The sequence below is a fragment of the Bufo gargarizans genome, chromosome 3 (genome assembly GCF_014858855.1).
Source record: "Bufo gargarizans isolate SCDJY-AF-19 chromosome 3, ASM1485885v1, whole genome shotgun sequence".
NCBI classification, from domain to species: Eukaryota; Metazoa; Chordata; class Amphibia; order Anura; family Bufonidae; genus Bufo; species Bufo gargarizans.
In genome coordinates, this window is record NC_058082.1 from 595,600,552 (window position 1) to 595,626,190 (window position 25,639).

At 42.7% G+C, this 25,639-nt stretch overlaps 1 protein-coding gene across 4 annotated transcripts in view; it reads left to right on the forward strand.

The window, feature by feature from the left end:
* LOC122930807 (interferon alpha/beta receptor 2-like) overlaps positions 1-14,156 on the forward strand; it is a 62,073-nt gene extending 47,917 nt beyond the window's left edge. For all 4 annotated transcript variants that reach the window (XM_044284422.1, XM_044284420.1, XM_044284421.1 and 1 more), the window contains one exon: positions 13,457-14,156. In XM_044284422.1, coding sequence (XP_044140357.1) covers positions 13,457-14,119 — 663 coding nt within the window. In that variant the 3' untranslated portion in view covers positions 14,120-14,156. The remainder of the gene's footprint in view (positions 1-13,456) is intronic.
* The last annotated feature ends 11,483 nt before the right edge of the window (positions 14,157-25,639 follow it).

A 25,639-nucleotide genomic window follows, 5' to 3' on the forward strand; every position in this document is an offset into this window, starting at 1 on the left:
GTACTGGCATATTAATTTAGGGTCCATTCACACGTCCATTTGCGGTCTGCAAATTGCGTATCCGCAAAACACGGACACCGGCCATGCGCGTTACGCATTTTGAAGACCGCACATGGCCAGCACTACGTGGCTGCGAACAAGAATAGGACATGCTCTATCTTTTTTGCGGTGCCGTGGAATGCAAGTGCGGATGCGGACAGCACATGGTGTGCTGTCTGCATCTTTTGCGGCCCCGTCGAAATGAAAATTGCAGAACGGTCGCTGACCCATTTATGCGGACGTGTGACTGGACCCTTATGCCAGTTTCCCGTTGTAAATCATGATTGAAATCTACTCCAGTCAGGGGCTCACGGAAAGACCGCAGGGATGCACCTAATTTATGAGGAGGCCAGCACCTCCTGAAAGAAGCTCCTCCTCCGGCAATGGCCACAGGTGTGTTTGTAGTCTGTTACCATGGAGATGCATAGCTCTGCATAGGAGCTGTAGAAATAAATTAAATGATTTACTCGCGCTTTCTTGAAAGTTGATTTTCCCCCCCCCCGTGCATTGGAGTCCAGAATAAATATGGTTGTTCAGGCGGACTCGGCCTTGTGTTCACATTGTTTGACCATGTGCGAGTTCTAATTACTAACCACAATACTTCATCATTATCTCGTGTTCGCCGCCATTCCCTGGTCCTTGGCACCGGATCAAAGTGAGACCGCAGTACAGTATGTCAAGGTCGTAGGGAGTGCTCTTCACTAGCGATAACACCAGTGGTCAACAAAAAGGCAATTTTATTGCCAAATAATTACATCTGAATAGAAAAATGGACTTTATGACAGAGCACATACATAACATTTGACTTGTCTTGGGGCACTCCATTAGGAGGGTGAGGAAAAAAAATCTGAAGACACAAGTCTTACCTTTTAAAGATGCAACAAATTTATAAAAAACTTGTGACTTTTTGATAAACTTGCCACAAATTACTTCAATGTAGACTCAAGAAATAATGACTTCAAAAACCTTCCCCCGTAATAAATCTCCCCCTACATTTCATGCTCCTTATGTCCGTGACTTCATAGACTCTGAAATACTTGTCATGATTGAAGGGGTTTCCTGAGATCTTCATATTGATCGTCTATCCTCAGGATAGGTCACCCTTATGCCATCAATAGGGGACAGACTCCCGCCGATCGGCCTTCTGAGGAGGCTGCGGCACTACGGTTATTGCTGTGGTCTTCTCGTAGCTCACCAAGCACAGTGCCACCCATCGTGTAGTCTCCGTGCTCGGTATCGCAGCTCATCCCAATTCACTTGAATGGGACGGAGCTACGCCTAGGGCATGTGACCAGGCCTCCTCTTCAAACAGCTGATCGGTGGGGGAGCCGGACCCCCACTGATCACCAATTGATAGCCTATCTTGAGAATATAATTCTCGCAGACTACCACCATTAAAACTTAGCCTTTAATGTCTTATATTAAAAAATATAAATAACCCTAAACCACAGAAAAAAATTATGGATATCAAAAAATCTAAAACACAGATAATATTATGATCAAAGTTGGAGACGTAGATAGGCATGGGTGTTCAATGATTTAATATCTGGGGTTCTAGCCCTATAATAAACAGCCTGCCTACAAACGGAATGGCTGCCCCAATAGAGGGCAGTATAAAGTACTGACAGAAATGCTGATATCAGCGGTGTGTCACTCATCAGCTACAAGTAAGTGGTTGCCGAGAATCAGCTTTATAATCATTGCAGACTGGGCTTTGAAAAGAGTAAAATTTACCTGAGAAGAGTCAGTTATTCATGAATTCCCGCTCTCCTGCCCACCTGCTGATGACTGACCGTCTTCTACCTAGTTTTCCCCCTTTCTCTCTAGGAGAGAACTGCCAATAATCAGCAGATGGTGAGAGCAGGAGATTATAATAACCAGGACTCTTCTCAGGTAGATGTGACTCTTGTCAAGGCCTGGGTTGCAGTGATTTTGAAGCTGGTTCTCAGCAACCACTTACTTTTAGCTGATAAGTGACACATCGCTGAGATCAGTATTTCTGTCACTAATGTATGCTGCCCTCAGTGAGGTTAGCATAAAGTTGATGACGGGTTCCCTTTAAAACAATTTTTAGTGATCTATGCAATATTCATTAGGAATACCTAAACTTCTGGTGGGAGATTCCATCCCTGGATAATTACATTAAAAATTCCATTATACCTAAGGGCTTGCGTATCTTAATTCAACTGGCGAAACGCATCTGTACTCCTGACTTGTTATCTAAATGGGAGGCAGAAGCCACAGCGAGTACATTACGTCTTATGAAACTTTTGTTAGATCAAGAGAACATCAACATTGAGCGAATTGAAAAGCACATAGAGAGTTTAACAAACACAGCACTAAAATTTAAGGACCACACAGAGTTCTCTAAAAGAGAGCTTGAGCTACAGAATAATATTGATCGATTCAAGACTGCTCTGATTGAGCGTAAGGATAGACACTTTGTGAGGGATTTAACGGAATTTAGGAATAAGACCGCATACGAAGTTACATCAGCCAGCCACAAGTGGTCTGTTACAGACACCTCGTTCTCTGAAGCTAATAGCTCAGATTTTGAACAAAATCGACAACGACAGTACCAGAATCGTAGAACTAATTGGAGAGGGAAAGGTCGCATTAGGAGCCGATATAGTTCTAGGGATAACCAATTGACATCTTATTATCCCTCTAAACAATGGGGCCCGCAGAATTTTACATTCAGGAACAGAACCACCTTCTTATGAGTCTGTGATCTTAAATCTTTTAGGAAATATCTTGTCAAAATCTGAGCGGGCCATTTTGATGAAAGGACTTTCGTATGCACCAACTACCCGTTTTAATATTTTTGAATGGGTAAAGAATCTACATCTTTTTACTAGAATATTCCGGTGGCATAAGATATATTTTCTTTATCTGATAAAAAAAGATGTTCTGAATTAGGATTGGAGTTAAGTGACTTACAGGGTTTGGATGATCTTGTACAACTACTCAACGAGAGTGGTCGTCCGAAGGGACAGGGTTTGCTTACAACTAGAAATAAGAATACAAGAATGCCTCCTAAGACATTAGGGGAGGCCAATATCGACCTGTCAGTGGTTAGAGATCTGGAACTAATTGAACCAACTCAAGTCCCAAAAAACTATACCTTTTGCAGAACTGAGAAAAATTAACAGATGTCGCGGCTCACTGCTGTTAGTGGATGATGCGGTGCTGCAAGCTAAAATTGAGGACGCCTCACCTCAATGTAAAGAAAAAACTGATAAAATAGAAGAGCGAGCACTCACTCTGTGGCAAAAATACTCAGATTTAATGATAAATCAATACAATGAAAGTAATAAAATACAAATAAAATATTACAATAATAAAATGGTTGGTCGACCAGTTAGTAACGCATTCCACCTAGACGAAGGGGCATATCTCAGTCATACAATAGCGGTGTCTTAAATAAGATAATACATAATACTAAACTGTGAATTGAATATAAATCCGGTGAAAACAGTGCTGAAAATCAACAGTGCAATAATGTGATAAACAATATTAATGACATATAATAAAATGACATATAATGTGAAAGGTGATAAGGCACCTAATAGGCTATGCAGGCCGAAAGAGTTCCTCCCATAATAATGGATGACCGCAACCAAAAATGGCCAAATGAGCCGTTGAAATGTCTCAGCTTAATAGCTGTATCACTTTCAATGGTGGCAATAATATGCCTAACTTTGTTGCAAAAGGTGAACTTTCCTGGATATGGAGTCTTACCTCCTAGGACAGTATATTACTGCTATATACGTATGAAGTCGTCCACTTGATGTCTGTTTGCAAATGCCGGGACTCCGCTGTACGAGACGCGCTGACGTCCGCGCTCTCGTAAGTGCTGCTTGTAAAGCAATGACGTCTAATCTCGCGGTATTATGAGTGAGACTCCCGTCCGATCTCTCTGTCCGCTCAGACGCTATACAGCAGTGTAGTTATCCCAGCAAAAGTAATTTTCAAATATCTCTTAGCGCATGGCCATGCGAGAGTTCTTTCTGGAGGTTATAATGCAGTGTCGCCCAGACGCGTTTCGGGACTGTTCCGGTCCCTTCCTCAGTGGTAATGGCGGACATTTCTAAACCTCCTCCTTTTTATACAATTCCTTGGTAGATAACAAATCCCGGTTGAACAATCCAGGCAGGAATGATAATATGTAATTATCGCCATATTGCGGTTTGGTTGCGTTTTTCATGCGGTTTTTTTCAGAGTAGTGCGTTTTTTATAAAATTAGATTATACACATTATAATACATCTATATACATGATTAAAACTCCTAGAATCAATTCTAAATTTCTTAAAAATTGAAAAACGTAATATTAATCACTAAAATGGCATTTCATATAAAAATAGTAGTTAAAGGGGTTGTCCAGGTTCAGAGCTGAACCTGGACATCCCTCCATTTTCACCCCGGCAGCCCCCCTGACATGAGCATCGGAGCAGTTCATGCTCCGATGCTCTCCTTTGCCCTGCGCTAAATCGCGCAGGGCAAAGGCATTTTTCAGAGTTCCGGTGACATACCGGGCTCTCTATGGGGATGACAGGCAGCCCGGTGACGTCACCGGCACTGATGGGCGGGATTTGGCTCTGCCCTAGCCAGTAAAACGGCTAGGGCAGAGCTAAAGCCCGCCCCTCAGAGCCGGTGACGTCACCGAACACACTGCTGGGCGGAAGTTACCGCCCGGCAGTGTGTTATTGTAAACACAAGAGCCTGTGCCCTGCGCGATCTAGCGCAGGGCACAGGAGCGCATCGGAGCATGAGATGCTCCGATGCCAGGCTCAGGAGGGCTGCCGGGGTGAAAATAAGGGTATGTCCGGGTTCAGCTCTGAACCCGGACAACCCCTTTAATAGATATAAAATAATATAAAAGTTACTCATATACTATCTTGACAATGTGATAGAGTTCATATAGAAAAAGTCGTGGAGTTCATATGGAAAAAGTCGGGCTGGGTGAGGGTCCCAAACCAGAGGGCGAGTCACAGTGCCGATAAAACGACCTAACTAGGGACTCGACATCGGGAATGGGGCCCCCACCTGTTAGATAAAACCGAACAATTCCATCTCTGAATTCAACCCATAGGGTATTAAAGAGCCAAACTCATAAATCTGTCTGGACTCGGCTCTGGACATTCTATAAATTAAATCTCCCCCTCTCCAATGTTTGTCAATCTTCTCAAGGCCAAAAAACTGTAGATTCTCTGGGTTACTGTTATGCTTTTCTTTATAGTGTTTGGACAGTGAGTGTTTCTCGTATCCTTTTTTCACATTTGGAGATATGTTCTCTAATCCTTATCTTCAGGGGGCGTTTTGTCCGGCCTATATACTGACGATTGCAGGGGCACTGAATCAGATATATTACCCCTGATGTGTTGCAAGAAATGCATCCATCTATATTGATTTTGGGTTGAATGAACTTCTAAGGTCTTCCTCGGTGTAATACTGTTCTTACACCCTATACACCTTCCACACTTATAAAATCCCTTCATTTTCATGAAGGAACTTAAAGAGGACCTTTCACCTAAAAAAAAAATGTAAACTAAGACCATAGCTTTACTTACATGCCCCCATGAAGTGTTGATCGTTTTTTCTTTTTTCAAACTGTGCCCCCGTTTGTCCGCTATGCCCCCCCGGAATAATTCCCGCCGTCTATGCTAATGAGCCAGCCTCAAATGGGCTGGCTTTAAAAGTTCTCCTCGGCGTGCCTTCTCTCTTCTCCCTGGCACGGAGCGCATCCAATCAGCGCGCTCCGCTCTTAGCCGGATAGACGAAATCGCTCCAGTTCTCTGAAGTCTCGCGAGAACTGGAGCGTCTTCTCCCTGGCTAAGAGCGGAGCGCGCTGATTGGATGCGCTCCGTGCCAGGGAGAAGAGAGAAGGCACGCCGAGGAGAACTTTTAAAGCCAGCCCATTTGAGGCTGGCTCATTAGCATAGACGGCGGGAATTATTCCAGGGGGGCATAGCGGACAAACGGGGGCACAGTTTGAAAAAAGAAAAAACTATCAACACTTCATGGGGGCATGTAAGTAAAGCTATGGTCTTAGTTTACATTTTTTTTTTTTTTAGGTGAAAGGTCCTCTTTAAGGTGGAATTTTTCTGAATTTTTTTCTGGCACTGATGGAGCTACCTTTAAGCCTAAATTAGGGGCTCTAGTGAAAGTGATTTTTGGTGTATGTGGAAGAAGGTGTCCTATTATTTTGTCACTTAACAGATATGACCAATGTGATCTTATCATTTTTCTGAATTCTTTTATAATTATTGTTAAATGGGAGAATTAATCTTTTATATTTAAAAATGTATCCTCCATCTGTTGCACTGGTTTTTCTTTAAAGAATTCTTGTCGCTCTAATTGTCTTACAGTACTTAACGCCTCATTGATTATTCCTATAGGATATTGTTTGTCCTCAAAAAAGCCCTGCATCTTTTTTGCTTCTCCTCAAATTTCGCGTCTTCCGTACAATTACGCTTGATACGCCTAAATTGTCCCGTAGGGACATTAATTAGCCACCTCGGAAGGTGACAACTTGAGAAGGGAATATAATTATTAGAGGCTGTGGGTTTTTGAAAAGTGCTGCAAGAATATTTCTCATCTATTGTTTCTACTAATAGATCCAAATATTCTGTTCTATCTTCTATTTTTGAGGTAAAAATCTGACCTTTATCGTTATTGTTTATACATTTTAAGAATTCTTCCAATGAAGTCCTATCTTTCCTCCAGATGAAAATAACATCATCGATGTAGCGCCGCCATAGGACCAGGTCGCCACCCAGCTTGTGATCAATCTGATCCATCTCCCAATCAGCTAGAAATAGATTGGCATAACTGGGGGCGAACCTGGTACCCATGGCGGTGCCTCGATGCTGTAAATAATAATCTCCCTCGAAGTAAAAATAATTGTGTTGTAAAATATATTTAATGGCCAACAAAATAAAATCAGTCTGAGTTTTGTCTAAGGAGTCATCTCCAGTCAATTGTCTCTCAATTGCATCCAGTCCCTGTTGGTGATCAATCACCGTATACAGAGACTGGATATCTAATGTCCCCATGATCCAGCCAGGCTCCACCTTCAAGTTCTCCAAGACATTTATAATGTGTGGTATCCTTCACGTATGACTGGGATTTCTTCACCAGTGGTTGGAGATGTGTATCAATATATCTGGATAGATTTGATGTGATGGAGCCTATCCCAGAAACTATGGGGCGTCCGGGGGGATTTTCTAAGCCCTTATGGATTTTGGGCAAACAGTAAAATGCTGGTAAGCTTCCCTGTGTGCCCAATATAAAATCAAATTCTTGTTGGAGAAGTACCTGATCTTGTAACCCTTTTTCACATAATGCTTTTAATTCTTCTTTATATTGGATCAGTGGGTCCTTCATTAACTTCAAATAGGTTTTCGTATCCCTCAGCTGTCTCCAACATTCATTATTATATTTGGCAGTATCTAATATTACTGTTGGCCCTCCTTTATCTGCTGGCCGTATGGTAATAGATTTGTTTTTCTGCAGTTCTTTAATTGCTGAGGTTTCTCTTGGGGTTAAATTATTATTACCCGCTCTACCTCTCATTTTCCTCAAATCTCCCTCCACACATTTTTGAAAAGTGGCCACCTCTTTACTAATCTCATTGCGTGGATACATTTTGGACTTATTTTTCAACGTTGTATATTGAAACATATTAGAAGACTCACTCCTTTTAATTTGCAAAGGATTTTTAAAAAAATGCTTCTTCAAGCAGATTTTCCTAATAAATTTTTGTATCCCTATATAAGTAGAAAATTTGTCTATCTGTATAGTAGGGGCGTATTTTAAACCCTTATTCAGTAAAGAGATTTGTGGTTCTGTAAGAGCAATAGGACTGAGGTTCACAATAACATTTTTATTTTTATTTAATTCTAGTGATGTTTCCTGTGTCTCCCTTCTCTTCCTTTTGCTCCTCCTAGTTTTCCTTCTTCTGACTGTTTGTAATACTGGGATCGTTTGTCGTTTATCGATTGCTCGTTCGATCTCCCGTAATGTTTCCGGGGCAGGGGAGTATGATGGAACTGTTCTTCCCTCAAGTCCTGGTATTGAGAGTCTTTGTGTCTCAGGTTGTAGTTGTGAGTTACCGATTGTTGGGGATAGTGGTTGGGTGAATAATCTCTGTCTCATCCGCGTCTTGTGGTGTGCAGGGGTATGGTCTAAAAAAGGATGTTCCGATAGTACATCATATCTGTTGTTTATCGATATATTATGTTGTATCTCCCTATTTTCCTCTTGTCTATTTGACCCTCTATCCTCATTGGCATATGTATGTATCTGTGGAGAATCAATCTTATGAACATTATTATGAACATTATCTCGGTATCTACTTCCCTGAGTTTCTGTATGTTTTTTAGTTTTCTTATTTATAATATCCGTCTCAGTTTTATCTAAACCTTTACAAATTCTCTCCTGCCACATATTAAACTCGTCATTTTTTGGGATCTTATCCAATTGCTCCTTTAGCTTTTCTATTTTCTTATTCAGATCCTCTAATAGTTCTGTTCTCCTTTTTAACAATAAGATTCATTAGAGCAATAGATTGAGAATGCAAAAGGGTACTCCATTGGTTCTCAAATGATTCATTGAGAAGATCTTGAGCTGGAATTTTTGTAATCTGTAACCCTTTAGGTATTACATCATTCTCAATATAGTGCTGCAATGACCTTATTTCCCAAATTTGTCTCAGCTGTTTTTGGAGCAAACCTTCTAATTCTCTGAAGGTAATAGCTACAGATTTGTCTCCTTCTGTGGGTGAAAGTTCATTAGCTAAAAATCTATAGGATTCTGCCTTAAGCTTCTTATTCTGAATATGATGCCACAGATCCATCCTACTAACAGAAGGAGCCCGCGGCTAAGGCGTTCGCAGTGGGAAAAATTAACAGATGTCGCGGCTCACTGCTGTTAGTGGATGATGCGGTGCTGCAAGCTAAAATTGAGGACGCCTCACCTCAATGTAAAGAAAAAACTGATAAAATAGAAGAGCGAGCACTCACTCTGTGGCAAAAATACTTTTGCAGAACTGAGTAGGAATTAAAATATTGTGATAAAGCCTTTGGACAAGGGAGGCAATGTAGTTGTCTTTACCCTCCAACAATATAGGGACATGTGTCTATCCCTTTTATCTGATAAGAGTTATGAGTTACTCAAGATGGATCCTACCAACAAAATTTTCACTTGAACTATCCCAGATACTATGGGAAGCCCTGGAAGGTAAACTGATTGACCAGAAGGAATTTGAATATCTTGTACCTTCTTTTCCTAAAACGGCTACCTTCTATGGGCTCTGCAAAATTCATAAGGGGCTAAATCCACTCAAGGGACGACAGATAGTGTCTGGAATAGATAGTCTTACCCAACAAGCAGGTACATATATTGATCAGATACTTTGTCCTTTTGTTGTGGCTTTACCGTCATATCTACGGGACACTACCCAATCTTTTGAAACGACTTGAGGGTATAACCATTGAACCAAATATGTGGCTGGCTTCATTGATGTGTAAGCTTTGTACATATCCATTCCTCACAATAAAGGCCTGACGGCAGTCACATTTTTTTTTTGGACTCCAGATCTAATGGTCTCTGACCACAATCACTTTGTGATTCAACTTTTGAATTTTATACTTGCCCATAACTATTTTGTGTTTTGAAGGTCGATTCTACCACCAGCTCAGGGGCAGCGCGATGGGTAGCCCGTGTGCACCAACTTACGCTAGCTTGCTTCTGGGCTAGTGGGAGGATACTGTAGTATTCTCAGATTCCCTAACCCAATGGACCAGGCCCATCACCTTATGGTCTAGATTCATAGACTATTTATTACTTTTGTGGTCTGGCACGGAAACAGACTTCAAGCTTTTTATGCGTGAATTGAACGCCAATCACATAGGTCTGCTTTTCACATTTGAACTTCGTGATTCCATAACATTTTTGGACGTGTGCATTGAAAGGGGTGAAAACAATTTCATCAAGACTAATCTGTTTTGAAAAAAAGACTGACTAATAGTCTTTTAAGATGGGATAGTTTTCACCCTAAATCACTTAAAAGGGCTAGACCAAAAGGACAGTTTCTGAGATTTCGTAGAAACTGCTCGGATCAAGGTGACTTTACACAGGAAGCATTCAAACTTTTCAATCGCTTCAAACAGAGAGGTTCTCCCAACTCGTGCCTCTTTGCTAACTCCACTGATCGATCCTCCCTACTTCAACCTAAAAAGAAAAAAGATTCACCAGAAGTGATTAGAATAATTGGAAGCTATGATGCTGCATCCCAACAGATCCGTGAGATCTTATCACGTAATGGGTCACTAATCAAAACAGATCCCGATCTGGAAGAACTTCTTCCAGATAATCCAGCCATCACATTTAGGCGTGGTCGAAGTATAGGAGATACACTTGTACATAGCCACCTTGATACCCCTGACAGAAAGCTGGGCACTTTCAAATGTGGTAAGTGCAAAGCATGCTCCTTTATCGCACCGGGCAACACCATCACTAACCGCTCGGACAATAAGGTTTATAAAGCCCGTAATTTTGCTAATTGCAATACTATTGGAGTTGTTTACCTTGCCCAATGTTAATGCTCCCTAAAACATGTGGGCAAGACCTGTAGAACATTTAAGAAAAGGATTCTGGAACATATTGCCGATATATGCAATAAGTGGGATAAACCACTCGCAAGACATGTATGGTCCAGCCAATCATAGTGCATTTTTCTATGATTGAAACAATTAAACTCTATTGGAGGTGGTGATGACCTTGACAGAATCCTGAAACAAAAGGAGTCAAGATGGATCTACACTCTCAATACCATAACACCCTATGGACTTAACGAATGTGTTTCATTTGCCTGCTTTTTATAATATACTGGTCCATCATCTGTTATGGGGGCTATTTTTTATTTATTTTTTAAATATGTATATATATTTTTTGGGGTTGAAAACTTGGGGGTTCCTAGCCATCTCCCATCTTTAGGGTAGCCCTCAACAAATAAATAACTATACTTTCTATTCATAAATTAATTAATTTTTCTTTATTTTTCTACCAATATTCCAGTTTTTTCTTTTCTTTTAATCTTTATAATTTTGTTCATATATAGTTGGACATTGTTTACGCCCGCTCTCCCCGCCCCTTGTGTACATATTCATTTAATATACTATCTTCTTTACACAGATCATGTGATCACTTTCTTGCCTCACGTGATTAACATACCCTTACTTCCACACACTGGGTGGAACAGTCTTGCCCGAACTGAGTTTGTGACACGTAACTCGCGTGATCGGTGCTACGATCACATGACCGCTCTGCACACGTGACACGCCATCTCTCCGGCCGGAGGTATAAATATGGCGCTTTTGTATGTTACAATTTGTGACACCATCTATTCTGACTCCCCCTCCTGACTGGCTGGCTACTTCAAACTACTTTCTGGCCATCTTTCCGTTTGTAGGCAGGGTGTTTTATTATGGGGTGAGACCTAGGGCTAGAACCCCAGATATTAATCATTCAACACCCATGCATATCTACGTCCCCAACTTTGATCATATTATCTGTTTTTTATATTTTTTTTATATCTTTATTTGTTTTTTCTGTGGTTTAGGGTTATTTAAAAAAATATATATATATATTACATTAAAGGCTAAGTTTTAATGGTGGTAGTCTGTGAAAATTAAGTTTTTTGATATACTACTTGGGTCAATTACACCTTCTTACGGGTTATTGTCTGAGCTGTGAAAATACTATCCTAAGGATAGGTCATCATTATGAAAAACCTGGAAAATCCTATAAATGTCATATCTCTGGAGGAGAAAATGTATCCCCTTTTAAAGCATACCTGAGCTTTCAAAAAAAATAAAGCCAGCATAATGCCTGTCCTACTTTGTGTCATAAGTGTGGAGGGACAGTTTCTTTTAGCCATATTATTCTGTTTCGGCTGCATGGCTAGATGCATTTCTCTCACAAGCCTTACTTCCCACTATGTATGTTTTCTTCTAGGGAGCTCAGAAAGCTGACTGAGAGATCAGACTTATAGAAAGGCAGAAGGCTCCTGTCATGTTCAGTAGCAGTGTAGAAGCAGTTCTTTTATCAGGCTGAGAATCTCAGCTAGCTCTGACATGCCCCCACTTCCTCTCAGCTGTCTTCTGAGTCTTTGTTACCAGGGATGGATCTTGCTTGACAACAGGAACTGGATTTCAATTTAGATGGAAGTGAGACCCCTAGTGGCCATGACTTTACTGCTTTTTTTTAGGTGGATGCAGGCAGATTTTTTTAAATTAAGTGTTTTAGAAATTTGTGAGTTACACCATTCTATATTAAATGAAATGAAATTTTGTGAACGTACAGGGACTCTTAACATTACAGCCACCCCAAAAAGTTTTTTTTTTTTTTTTTTATGTCAAATAAAAATCCATCCAAACATTAGATTATGTATAATGAGTTCCTGAAAATCATCTGGAGGGAAATGCAAAGGATAAAGATAAATTAGGAGAGCAAACTATTTTGTATATCCGGCGTACCGCAGGGGCAGTTGGGTAACTTGGGGTGTCCTCTTTTCATTCTCCACTGTCTCTACCATAGAATGGAGCGCCCAACGTGAAAGAGTGCTCCCCGCATGCGCAGCCCTCCTCCATTTCTATGGGTGTGGCAAAAATAGCTAATTGCTGGCTCGGCTATTTCTGGTTTTCCATAGAAGTGAATGGAGTGGTGGCTGCACTTGCACACTGTGCTCTCCATTCATTGCATGTGTGATGCGCTCTCCGTCACTTTGGCCGCTCCGTTCTAGAGATGGGTGCAGGCCCCACCACTGGTATTGGTGGTGAGACTATCCCTTTCAAGAGGAGCTGTCGCCTCTCCTGACATGTCGGTTTTAGCAGCTACTTGCATTAATCATGTAATAATTCTGGAGCATCTTTTCTTATGGCTCTATGATATGCCATTCCACTATTATTCCTACCAGAAATTTAAGAATAAAGTACTATCAGTTGACAATGAAGGTCCAGATGGGTGTTACCAGTTTGGGGATGTGTCCCTGCACAGTCTGACACCGGCAGCTTTGATTGATTGAATAGTCTCAGACTGTGTGGAAACTCCCATCTGAACCTTTATTGCAGAGTGCTAGCAATTCATTTATAAACATCTAGTAGGAATAATAGAGGAATGGCACAACATGGTCATAAGAACAGATGCTCCAGAATTGTTATTACACGGGGAATGCAGGTAGTTACTAAAACGAACAAGTCAGGAGCGGGGACGGGTCCTCTTCAAATTTGGATGATGCACCTCACTAATTTGGAGGTTAATCGTCAGTTTAGGTTTTATTGGCTATTACTGGTCACATGACCCCAATGTACGTTCACCAGACACGTTTATAATCCCGTTTTCTTTCTCTTTAAGAAATCCTTGCCATCTTCCGAGAGCTCGTTCGTTGCCAGAAGTGAATTTACCTCCCCAACGTTCTCTATTCCTGTGGACATAATTAGCCAGAAATTTCAGGTGGAGCCGAAGCCAGAAAGTGAGAAGAACTGCGAAGAAGGCTACACAAGCAGAAAGCGACTTGTGGACAGTGACACAAGTGGCACCTCGACAAGTGGAGACCTTCCTTCAGCTGTCTCGGCCTCCACAGGGTCAACCGGAGAAGCAAACAGCTCTGCTGAAGAAGACCTCTCCGCAGGACGTCGAGGAGATGGGGTGTCCTCTTCTGTATCTGCCCTCGGAGGCTCTTCCATTGTCTGTCCACCAGTCAGTGTCAGGGATGACTCCTCAAACCTCCCATTTGACTCCAGTGGGGTCTTAAACATCAATCTGAACACTGTGTCCATAGCGGACCCTGCCGAGGTCTGGATGGGTTTCAGACATGTAGAAGTGCCACAGGAGGAGGCAGAAGTCTCGGTGGAGTCGCACGAAACTGAGATTGAACTAGAGCAGTGCAATGGTGACATCTGTTTAAGCATCGATGGCCTGGAAGAGGAGGACTGGGGTGATTGCGAGGAGGTAGAGGACATTTCAGAGAATGATGACTCTGACAGTAACCTGATATCAGGCTACATGAAAAGATGACTTTTATGCCATGCTGCATTTATTACGGCTTGTTTTTTTTTTTTACAAAAGAGGATTTTATGTTTTGTAGTACTGAGATCAGTACACCAGTCAGCCATGACATTAAAACCAGAATATTGTGTAGGTCCCTCTCATGTCACCAGATCTGACCCGTTGAGGCATGGACTGTACAAGGTCTGTGATAGTGTCCTGGCACTAAGACGTTGGCATTATATCCTTTAAAGGGCTTGTCTCATTGATGACTTATCGCTAGGATGTCAGATAGGTGCGGGTCCCACCTATGGGACCAGCTCTTATCTCCAGAACGGGTTCCCCAAAGTGAATGGACAGCCGCTAAGCATTTGCAGCCACCCTCCGTTCACCGCTATGGGCGTTCCAAAAAAGCTGAGCATCATCTCTGCTCTTTCTGCAGTACGCAGCCCTGCAGGGTGAGGCGAGTGGTGAGGTCACAGGGGTAGTTACTAACGGAGGGTGGTTATAGTACTCACAGTCTTTTATATACCCTGGGCAGATGTACAGCAGTGATGGAGAGGCTGGCACAGGGGTCCTCTGGGGCACTCTGTGTATAGGGACCAGGCCGGGTGGTAGGCGAGGTGCCCTGGGTGTTGCAGGTTTAATGTGCCGGTGTCAAGATCCCTTTAAGTTTGTGACGCCAGTGCCGGTAACTGTGGCACACCGATTTATGGTAGGAATAATTGAGGAACACGATGTTGTGGTGAACCAAAACTTCTGTTTACTGAAACAGTTAACTATATACAGTCTTTGGTCAGTTCCACATGTAAGAGGTAGTAACATGCAGGGTTTACATTAATTGGCAGGCACAATGTTCTTGCAAGATACTCAGAGGGTTAAACACTTACAGATCAGGCTGCACTTTCCTCAGAATCCTGTCTGTCTTTATCCCAAGGCCCGTATGCCCTATTGCTGGCTTCATCCTTTGTTAGGGAAAACTTCCTCAGGTATATTTCTCCTTGCTTTAACTAGATCCTTCTGCTCTTCAGCTCTTGGTTTCGCTGGAATGAATCTGGCTCTACACTGTACTTTGTAGGAACGTTGGTTTTCTCAGGAGGCAAACCCTTCTCCTGGTTGCAAGCTAGGAGCCTGAGCTATCTAGCTGCATGTCAGAAGCTCCACTTCAGCTGCTGCTTAGCTAAAGTCCACACAGACTTCTGACTCTACACAGACTCCTGACTGCCTCTCCCTGAGCTGGGCCTAACTATAAATACTAGGGGTTCCCTAGCTCCCTCTACTGTCTAGGAGGAGGAACTACCCCCTAACAGGCCTGATGCACAGATAACAGGGAAAACACACACTAAAACATTATATAAAATACAATGGCCCTGTCCCGCAGGAGGTGGGAACAACGTGGCCCAATTGACCCTTGTGTAGTGCCCACATTTACCTAGTGGGACACTACATTTCCATAGCGGTAAACGGAGCTGTGGCTGCGCTTGAGGGGTGCACTCTCCATTCATTGCTATGGCACTTTCTCGGCTATTTTCGAGACTCCAACAGCGATGAATAGGGGAACAGGCCACACTCCTTCACTTTGGGGGCCCCATTCTGGAGATACGTGTGGGTCCCACCTCCACTCCTGATATATTCTAGCTATATACCATCAATTTGAGATGAGCCAACCCCCTTTAAGTCCTGTAAGTTGCAATATGGCCAGTCACTGATTTACCACTTGTCCCCGCTTGGACCACTTTTGGTAGGTACTAACCACTACATACCGGAAACGCCTGCCGTTTGGGAGGTGCTCTGACCTAGTCATGTCGCAATCGCCCATTTGGCTCCTGCACATGACAGCATTCATTTTGCGGCCCACAAATTGCAGATCTGCAAAATACAGATGTGGTCTGTGTTCATCACACACTTTACGGAGGACCCGCTGTAAAACAAAAAAAGCCTATTCTTGTCCTCAAAACGGACAAGAATAGGCCAGATTCTATAATGTGCTTCATGGATGCGGACAACACTCGGATCACATCTGTGTGCAGTCCGTTTTTATTTGTGGACCCATGGAACTGAAGTGGTTTGTGTGCGATCCACCCAAAAAAATGCGGATTGGACACAGACCAGGACCAAAAATACAATTGTGTGCATGAGGCCTTAAGGAGGACTGGGGCAGATTTACTAATCCTGTCTAATATTTAGACAATGTGTACCTGATGTATGTCACCGACTGAACTAGAAATGCTGAAATCTGCAGCCAGTAGAGAATCGGACAGTATGCATCCATCATACGACACCTGCCTTTACAAGGTGTAAATATATGCACCGCCATCTACTTGCTCTTTTCCTCTGTAAGTCCGTACTTTCACATTTTGCCACCACTTGTCGTTCATTTGTACAGAATCAGTAAAACAAACCTAATGACTAAAACGTTTGCCTGCTGTTCTAACGTCCGATGGGCGCCTTCATGCAATTTAGCATCAGACGTGTAACACAAGCAGAACCATAAAGTGGTTTTCCGGGATTTTAATACTGATGACCTATCTTCAAAATAGGTGGGGATATCCATTTGGCAGCGGTCTGACCCCCAGCACCTCCCCTGTGCCGGAACTACAGGACTTTGTGCATTGTGTAGCGGTCAGACGTGGTGGCTGCAGTTACCAGCTCTGTCCACTACGTATAGGAGGGCGCTGCAGCCATTCGACACCCTGCACCCCCGCCGATCAGATATGTCGGGAAGTAATAATTCAATTAAGAATTATTAATTATGATTAAAAAAAAAAAAAATTGTCATAAATTCTTAAAATCATGACCTGGTGAATTGTAGACAAACTAATTGATACAATTCACATCTGAGTCCGACTATTTCCTCAGATAATAAGTTCTTTATGACGTTAATGATAAACATGTAGTTCTGCAGTATACAATAATACACAGGTTTATTGGTTACAAGGTTATAAACATATATAAGTAAATAAACACAATGATACATGCAAATTAATATATATATATTATAAAGCAATTACAAGCTTAACAATACATGTGAGTGGAAATAACAGGATGGGCCCAGGGTATATCAGGACGGGCATGTCTAATCCTAGACATCAATATGCAATGCTAAATACATTCCGCCCCCCTCTAACCAACTACACATCACATGACCTCAAGGATGGGCAAATCCATTCAAGGATATAACTTAGAAGAGATAACTGTATCCTTCCGCCCCATCCTGGACTATTTTCACACATATGACTTTGGTAAGACTATTAAGACAAATAACCGGGATCTAGGATCTTTCTAGACCATATCTTAAATGGGAAGGACTTGAAACAAGTCGTTCCTGTGGGAACCCATCACTTAGCTTGGCGAAGAATGTTCTATCAATATATATATATATAAGCAATCATTTAATGCTTTGCTAGATTATGAGTCTTGATTCTTCTGCAGGTAGAATGAAGCCTCACAATATCCTAAGACTACATCTCAATATGGAGATGATCAATTAATCAATTTATTTATTTGCCAATCTACAGGGTGGGCCATTTATATGGATACACCTTAATAAAATGGGAATGGTTGGTGATATTAACTTCCTGTTTGTGGCACATTAGTATATGTGAGGGGGGAATCTTTTCAAGATGGGTGGTGACCATGGCGGCCATTTTGAAGTCTGCCATTTTGAATCCAACTTTTGTTTTTTCAATAGGAAGAGGGTCATGTGACACATCAAACTTATTGGTAATTTCACAAGAAAAACAATGGTGTGCTTGGTTTCAACGTATCTTTTATTCTTTCATGAGTTATTTACAAGTTTCGTACCACTTATAAAATGTGTTCAATGTGCTGCCCATTGTGTTGGATTGTCAATGAAACCCTCTTCTCCCACTCTTCTACGGCTGGTCCACCGTAGCTACTGCCGTGATGCACGAACAAGCGGCTTTTTCTAACCACGAGCTGTGCCACCGGCCGGGGCAAGCTCTGTATTTTATAAAAAAAATCATTAAAAATCACAAATAAAAACTAGGGTTCAGCACCCCCAAACCTTTCCTCATCCCGAACGGCACTTAACCTCTTAAGGACACATGATGTACCGGTACGTCATGATGTCCTGGTACTTAAGGACACATGACGTACCATGACGTACTCAAATCATTGAGCAGGCACCTGGGGCAAATGCGCCCGGGGGGTCCTGTGACCCCCCCCCCATGTCGGCGATCGCAGAAAACCGCAGGTCAATTCAGACCTGCGGTTTTCTGCGTTTCCGGTTTATTCAGGTCTCTGAAGACCCGATAACCCGGAACAGGATGGTGATGGTGGTGTGATTTCACTCCACCAATCACCATCCAGCGATCCTGAGTGGTGATGGTGACATCACCACTCAGGATCGCTTTCTGATTGGTCTGTGGGCGGCAGATTCAAAAGAGGCAGGCGCTCCTCTCCTCCTTTTGTGTTCCGGAGTCGAAGGAGAGAGGAGCTGCCTGCACGTGTCTGCTGCCACCGCTGCCTGCACCCGATCTGTGCCCCCAGGACCCGATCTCTGCCACCAGCACCCCCCCATCAGGTACATAGGGACAGCTAGGGAAAGTTTGGGTTAGGCAGGGAAAAAAAGGGAAAGTTAGTTTTTTTAACTTTTCATTGCATCACCCTAGTTAGGGTGTCTGGGGTCCACAGCACAGCTGTGTGACCCTAGACCCCCCAGGGGTGCTGCCACTTGCTCCCCCCTTCCCCCACTTTTTTGGGGTGCAGGATTTTTATTTTTAATTTTTTTTGTGTACGCTGACTGTGGCCGGCACTCTTAGCGTCCGGCCACTGTTAGCGCATCGCACACTCCACTGCTGATCAACTTCGGACGGTTGATCAGCGGTTTTGAATTTTTTTTTTACATTTTTTGTATGACCGATTGAAGGAGTGAGATGAGTAAAGTACACTTTAATTCAAAAAAATATATACTACAATAGTCCAAAAATAACACAATTTATTTGAAAATCACAAAGAAGACACATGATCAGCACTGGTCACAAATAGAACAATACACACAGGTTACAATACACATTAAAAACCAAGGGGACCGATGGTGAGCTGCCAATACATATATCTGAATATAAAGTGCAAGTGCATTACTATAACCAATTGGTCATCAATTGAAGGACATATAGTATCCATAAGCTATAGCTATTAGATACCACAATAATATCCACATGCATATATATCAACATTTGCCACAAAGTTGGTGTGAAATATACACCAAATTTGTCAAAGCTAAGGCAATAACGATAAACAGGATTAAATTCAGCATATGATGGAAAAAATACTGACCAATTGATTTGAGTATATCGTGCAGCAACACCACCGGTCCACTCCCCAACGCACGTTTCGCGTACAGCTTTTTCAAGGGTTTTTTTTTGTTTTTTTTTTACATTTTTTGGCCTTTTTTTTTGTCATCTTTTTTTTTTTTTTGTTAGTTTTAGGGTGAGTTCGTGAACACCCGTGCCCCCACACACACACGCACACAAAATAAAGATTTCCACACACGCAGACACACACTCCCCTATGGCCCACCGGACATTCTCGGCCGAGGAGGCATACGCCCAGCTTGCCTCCGACTCCGAGAGTCCCAGTGAGGATGAGGATGACCCCACATTCCTGTTGTCATCCGCATCCTCCTCATCATCTAGCGATGATGATGAGCCCCCAAGGCGGCGGAGACAGGGGACCGCCATGTTAGGGACCCTGTGGCCCAGCCTAGTACGAGCAGCTCTGGGGCTCGTACTGGTTTCCCGGCCCACCAGTTAAATCCACCGGAGCACCCTGCCGGTGAATTTGTCTGGTGTAGCCCAGAGCGATACGAGCCCGTGATTCCTAATTTTGTAGGCCAATCAGGAATCCAGATTTCCACAGTGGGCTACACTGAATATGACTTTTTTCGTCATTTTTTCAGTGACCCACTGGTAAATCTGATGGTGAAGCAGACGAATCTGTACGCCCAACAGTTCGTCGCTCAACACCCGGGCTCCTTTTTGGCCAGGCCCGGTGGCTGGACGCCGGTCAGTGCAGCCGAAATGAGGACATTTTGGGGCCTCGTGCTGCATATGGGCCTGGTCAAGAAACCCAGTGTCAGGCTGTACTGGAGTGGGGACATCCTCTACCAGACCCCACTTTACAGTACGGCCATGACACGCTCCCGGTTTGAGGCCATCCGGAAATGTCTGCATTATTCCGATAATGCAGCATGTCCCCCCCGAGGTGATCCTGCCCATGACCGTCTGTATAAGATACGGCCGGTCATCGATCACTTTGGGGCCAAATTCATGGAGGCCTATGTACCTGGAAGAGAGGTCGCGGTTGATGAGTCTCTCATTGCGTTCAAGGGGAGACTCATTTTCCGCCAGTATCTGCCCTCCAAGCGGGCGAGGTATGGCGTGAAGCTATACAAAATTTGTGAGAGTACCTCAGGGTACACTTACAAATTTCGTATATACGAGGGGCGAGATTCCCGGATTCAACCCCCAGAATGTCCCCCCACTCTGGGTGTTACCGGGAAACTTGTGTGGGACCTTATGTACCCACTGCTGGATAACGGTTACCACTTGTACGTGGATAACTTTTATACTAGTATCCCCTTGTTCCAGTCCCTTGCCGCCAGATCCACGTTCGCTTGTGGGACCGTGCGGAAAAATCAACGCGGCCTCCCTGCCCTCCCCCTCCAGGTACCTATCCCCAGGGGTGAGACCCGTGCCCTTACCACTGGAAACCTGTTGCTGGTCAGGTATAAGGACAAGAGGGATGTCCTTATGCTGTCCACAATTCATGGTAACGGTATCACCCCTGTCCCTGTGCGAGGTACCGCGGCAACGGTCCTCAAGCCCGATTGTATCGTCGACTACAATCGGTATATGGGAGGAGTTGATCTCTCTGATCAAGTCCTCACGCCATATAACGCCATGCGCAAAACCCGGGCATGGTACAAAAAAGTTGCGGTCTACTTGGTGCAGGTTGCCATGTACAACTCTTTTGTACTATCCCGAAGCGCTGGCAGCACAGGGACATTCCTCCAATTCTATGAGGCAGTCCTCAAGGACCTGATCTTTTCGGACCGGGAAAGAGCAGGCCGGAGTACCTCGGGAACTGGAGGCGCCCGGATCGTCACTGGCCAACACTTTCCAGGTGTGGTCCCCCATACTGGAAAGAAGGGACGAACCCAAAAAAGATGCAGAGTGTGTCACAAGAGGGGGATACGGAAGGACACCACTACTCAATGTGACATGTGCCCCGATCATCTGGGCCTCTGCATTATTGGTTGCTTCAGGGAGTATCACACTTCCATGGAGTACTAAATTTATATCCCAATTTAGGACTGACATCGGATAAAAAAAAACTGGTTCTCAGACTTGAGACACCCAAAAAAACTAAAATAATTTATTAAAAGTAGACATATTAGGTATTGCCGCGTCGGTAATAATCTCCTCTATAAAAATACCCCATGACCTAACCCCCCAGATTAACACTGTCAAGAAAAAAAAAAAAAAAAAGGTGCAAAAAAAGATATTTTTTTTTGTCACCTTACATAACAGAAAGTTTAATAGCAAGCGATCAAAAAGTCATATAGCCCCCAAAATAGTGCCAATAAAACCGTCCGCTCATCCCGCAAAAAACTAGCCCCCACATAAGATAATCGGATAAGAAAAAAATAAAATAAATGACACTTAGACTTTAGAGATACAAAATTATTTTTTTGTATCAAAAAGGATTATATAGTCTAAAACCTAAATAAATGTAAAAAAAGTAGACTTATTAGGTATCGCCGCGTCCGTAAGAATCTCCTCTATAAAAATACCCCATGATCCAACCCCCCAGATTAACACGGTCCAAAAAAAATATAAAAAAATAAAAATGAATTTTTTTGTCACCAAACATAACAAAAAATGTAATAGCAAGCGATAAAAAAGTCATATAGCCCCCAAAATAGTGCCAAAAAAACAGTCCGCTCGTCCCGTAAAAAATGAGCCCCCACATAAGATAATCGGATAAAAAATAAATAAAAAATTACACCTAGACTTTAGAGATACAAAAAATTTATTTTTGTATCAAAAAGGATAATATAGTCAAAAACCTAAATAATTGTAAAAAAAGTAGACTTATTAGGTATTGCCGCGTCCGTAAGAATCTCCTCTATAAAAATATCCCATGAACTAACCCCCCAGATTAACACGGTTAAAAAAAAAAAAAGAAAACGGTGCCAAAAACGCAATTTTGGGCACTTTTTCATTTCAATCCGTTTTTTCCGGTAACAAAACAAGGGTTAACAACCAAACAAAAGTTAATATTTATTACCCTGATACTGCAGTTTACAGAAATGCCATATTTGTGGTCGTAAACTGCTGTATCAGTAAAAGGGAGGCCGCAAAAGGAAAGGACCGACATGGTTTCTGGAAGGCCGATTTAGATGGCCTTTTTTATTGACACCATGTCCCTTTTGAAGCCCCCCTGATGCCCCCTAGAGTAAAAACTCCCTAAAAATGACCCCATCTAAGAAACTACACCCCTCAAGGTATTCAAAACTGATTATACAAACTTTATTAACCCTTTAGGTGTTCCTCAACAGTTAATGGCAAATGGAGATGAAATTTCAGAATTTCAATTTTTGGTAACCTTGCCTCACAAAAATGTAATATAGAGCAACCAAAAATCATATGTACCCTAAAAATAGTCCCCCAAAAAATGCCACCTTATCCCATAGTTTCCAAAATGGGGTCACTTTTAGGGAGTTTCTACTCCAGGGGTGCATCATGGGGGTTGAAACAGGACACGGTGTAAATAAACCGGTCCATAAAAATCTGCCCTCCAAAAACCAAACGGCGCACCTTTCACTCTACGCCCCGCTGTGTGGCCGTACAGTAGTTTACGGCCACATATGGGGTGTTTCTGTAAACGGCAGAGTCAGGGCAATTAAGATACAGTCTTGTTTGGCTGTTAACCCTTGCTTTGTTAGTGGAAAAAATGGGTTAAAATGGAAAATTAGACAAAATAATGAAATTTGCAAATTTCATCCCCATTTGCCAATAACTCTTGCGCAACACCTAAAGGGTTAATGATGTATGTAAAATCAGTTTTGAATACCTTGAGGGGTGTACTTTCTTAGATGGGGTCACTTTTAGGGAGTTTCTACTCCAGGGGTGCATCAGGGGGGTTGAAACAGGACGCGGTGTAAATAAACCGGTCCATAAAAATCAGCCCTATAAAAACCAAACGGCGCACCATTCACTCTACGCCCTGCTGTGTGGCCGTACAGTAGTTTACGGCCACATATGGGGTGTTTCTGTAAACGGCAGAGTCAGGGCAATAAAGATACAGTCTTGTTTGGCTGTTAACCCTTGCTTTGTTAGTGGAAAAAATTGGTTAAAATGGAAAATAAGGCAAAATAAATAAATTTTCAAATTTCATCCCCATTTGCCAATAACTCTTGTGCAACACCTAAAGGGTTAACGACGTATGTTAAATCAGTTTTGAATACTTTGAGGGGTGTAGTTTCTTAGATGGTGTCATTTCTGGGAGGTTTCTATTATCTAAGCCTCACAATATGACTTCAAACCTGAACTGGTCCAAAAAAAGTGGGATTTTGAAGAGTTTTTAAAAAAAATTCAAAATTTGCTTCTAAACTTCCAAGCCTTGTAACATCCCCAAAAAATAAAATATCATTCCCAAAATGCTACAAACATGAAGTAGACATATGGGGAATGTAAAGTCATCACAATTTTTGGGGGTATTACTATGTATTACAGAAGTAGAGAAACTGAAACTTTGAAATTTGCAAATTTTTGCAATTTTGGGGTAAATTAGGTATTATTTTGTGCAAAAAAATAATTTTTTTTAACTTCATTTTACCAGTGTCATGAAGTACAATATGTGACGAAAAAACAATCTCAGAACGGCCTGGATAAGTCAAAGCGTTTTAAAGTTATCAGCACTTAAAGTGACAGTGGTCAGATTTGCAAAAAATGGCCTGGTCCTTAAGGTGAAATAAGGCTGTGTCCCTATGGGGTTAAAAGAAGGAAAAATAGAAAAAAGAAGAAGCCAGAAGGACGCAGGAGAACAGCCTTTGCAGATGAACATCCAGGATAAGGCATTCAAAAAATCTGTGAGCTACTGTATTATTTACTGCGGACCTTTTAAAGTGCCGAATAGGCAGGGAGAATAAAAGGGGGTGCATGTCGCGCAGTACCTAACACACATATTATACATCAATTACTTGATTTCCAACGGTGGTGATACCGTTGCGGTACCGCTGCGTCAGTCCATTTCAGTGTAAGCGCCGGTGTACCACTAGATATTGATCAATATAAAATTTCCGGATACCGTCCGTGTTGCATCTAGTGAACAGCACATGGACACTATCCGTATTCTGCGGACTGCAAATCGTACAGGGCCAGCGTATCACACCAGCAATACGGATTGTGTCAGGGTGCGTTCACTGAAACTCGCACTATTTCGCAAGCAAGTTCTGTCAGTTTTCTCTGCGATTGCCTTCAGTGTTTCAGTTTTGTTTCATGTGTGTGGAAAAAAACTGAAGGTTTACAAACATCTGCTAGCAACCATGAGTGAAAAACGCACTGCATGCGGATGCGACACTTCTTTAACTAAAGCCCCATTCACTAATATGGGGCCAGGGCTGCTTGAAAAACACAGAATATAGAGCATGCTGTGATTTTAACGCTTTTAACTGATGCATGAAAGAAAAAAAATGCTCATGTACACCGACCCATTGACAGGATTCAGGATGCCGTGCGTTCACGTCACGCATCGCACCCGCGCTGGAAACTCGCTCGTGTGAAAGGGGCCTTAAGATACACAAAACCTATTAAAAATAAAAGACATGCAGCGTTTATATTCGTCACTTATGTCCGTGTTTCTATCACATATATTCACCTGAAATCAGATTCCTGTCCCAAAAACGTTAATTTCCTCCTGACTATGTGCGGGCGGTGACTAGATGTGCAGCTCTTCATCTTCTCACACCTGTAGAAAGAGAATAAAGTGTGACAACCAGAGGCACGTATCCTGTGTGGTCGGCTCCTGCATCCCGCGCCCCCCAACTCCCACCCTTAGGCGAGTGTCACGCTGCGGACTCGCAGCACAGCACCCGTCCCAAACTTCCAGCACTGCCGGGGTCGCATAGATTTATATTTATGATGCTATGTAACCCTTAAACTGGGTTCATACGGGCGTGACTGATTTGCTCAGGATGCGTTAAGGGTGCGTTCAGTTAAAAACGTGCGATTTTGGAACCAAAACAAGTCAGTTTTCATTGCGTTCAGTGTTTGCGGTTTGTGGCAGCTCCATTTTGTGTGGATCTAAAGTGTGTGGCTTGTATTTTCAGGTGTTCCTTTTGTAAGCAGGATGTCCTCTTTGCCCGCAGCACGTCCTGATCTTGTGCTTTTGCACTGGCCGGTGTACCGTTGTTTCGGAGAGCGGAGAGAAATGCTTGAGGAGGAACCACGGAGGAAGAGGATGTGGGTTCACCCAATAATTGCACAGAGGGCTTGCAAAGGGCAGTTTCAAAGTCTGTAT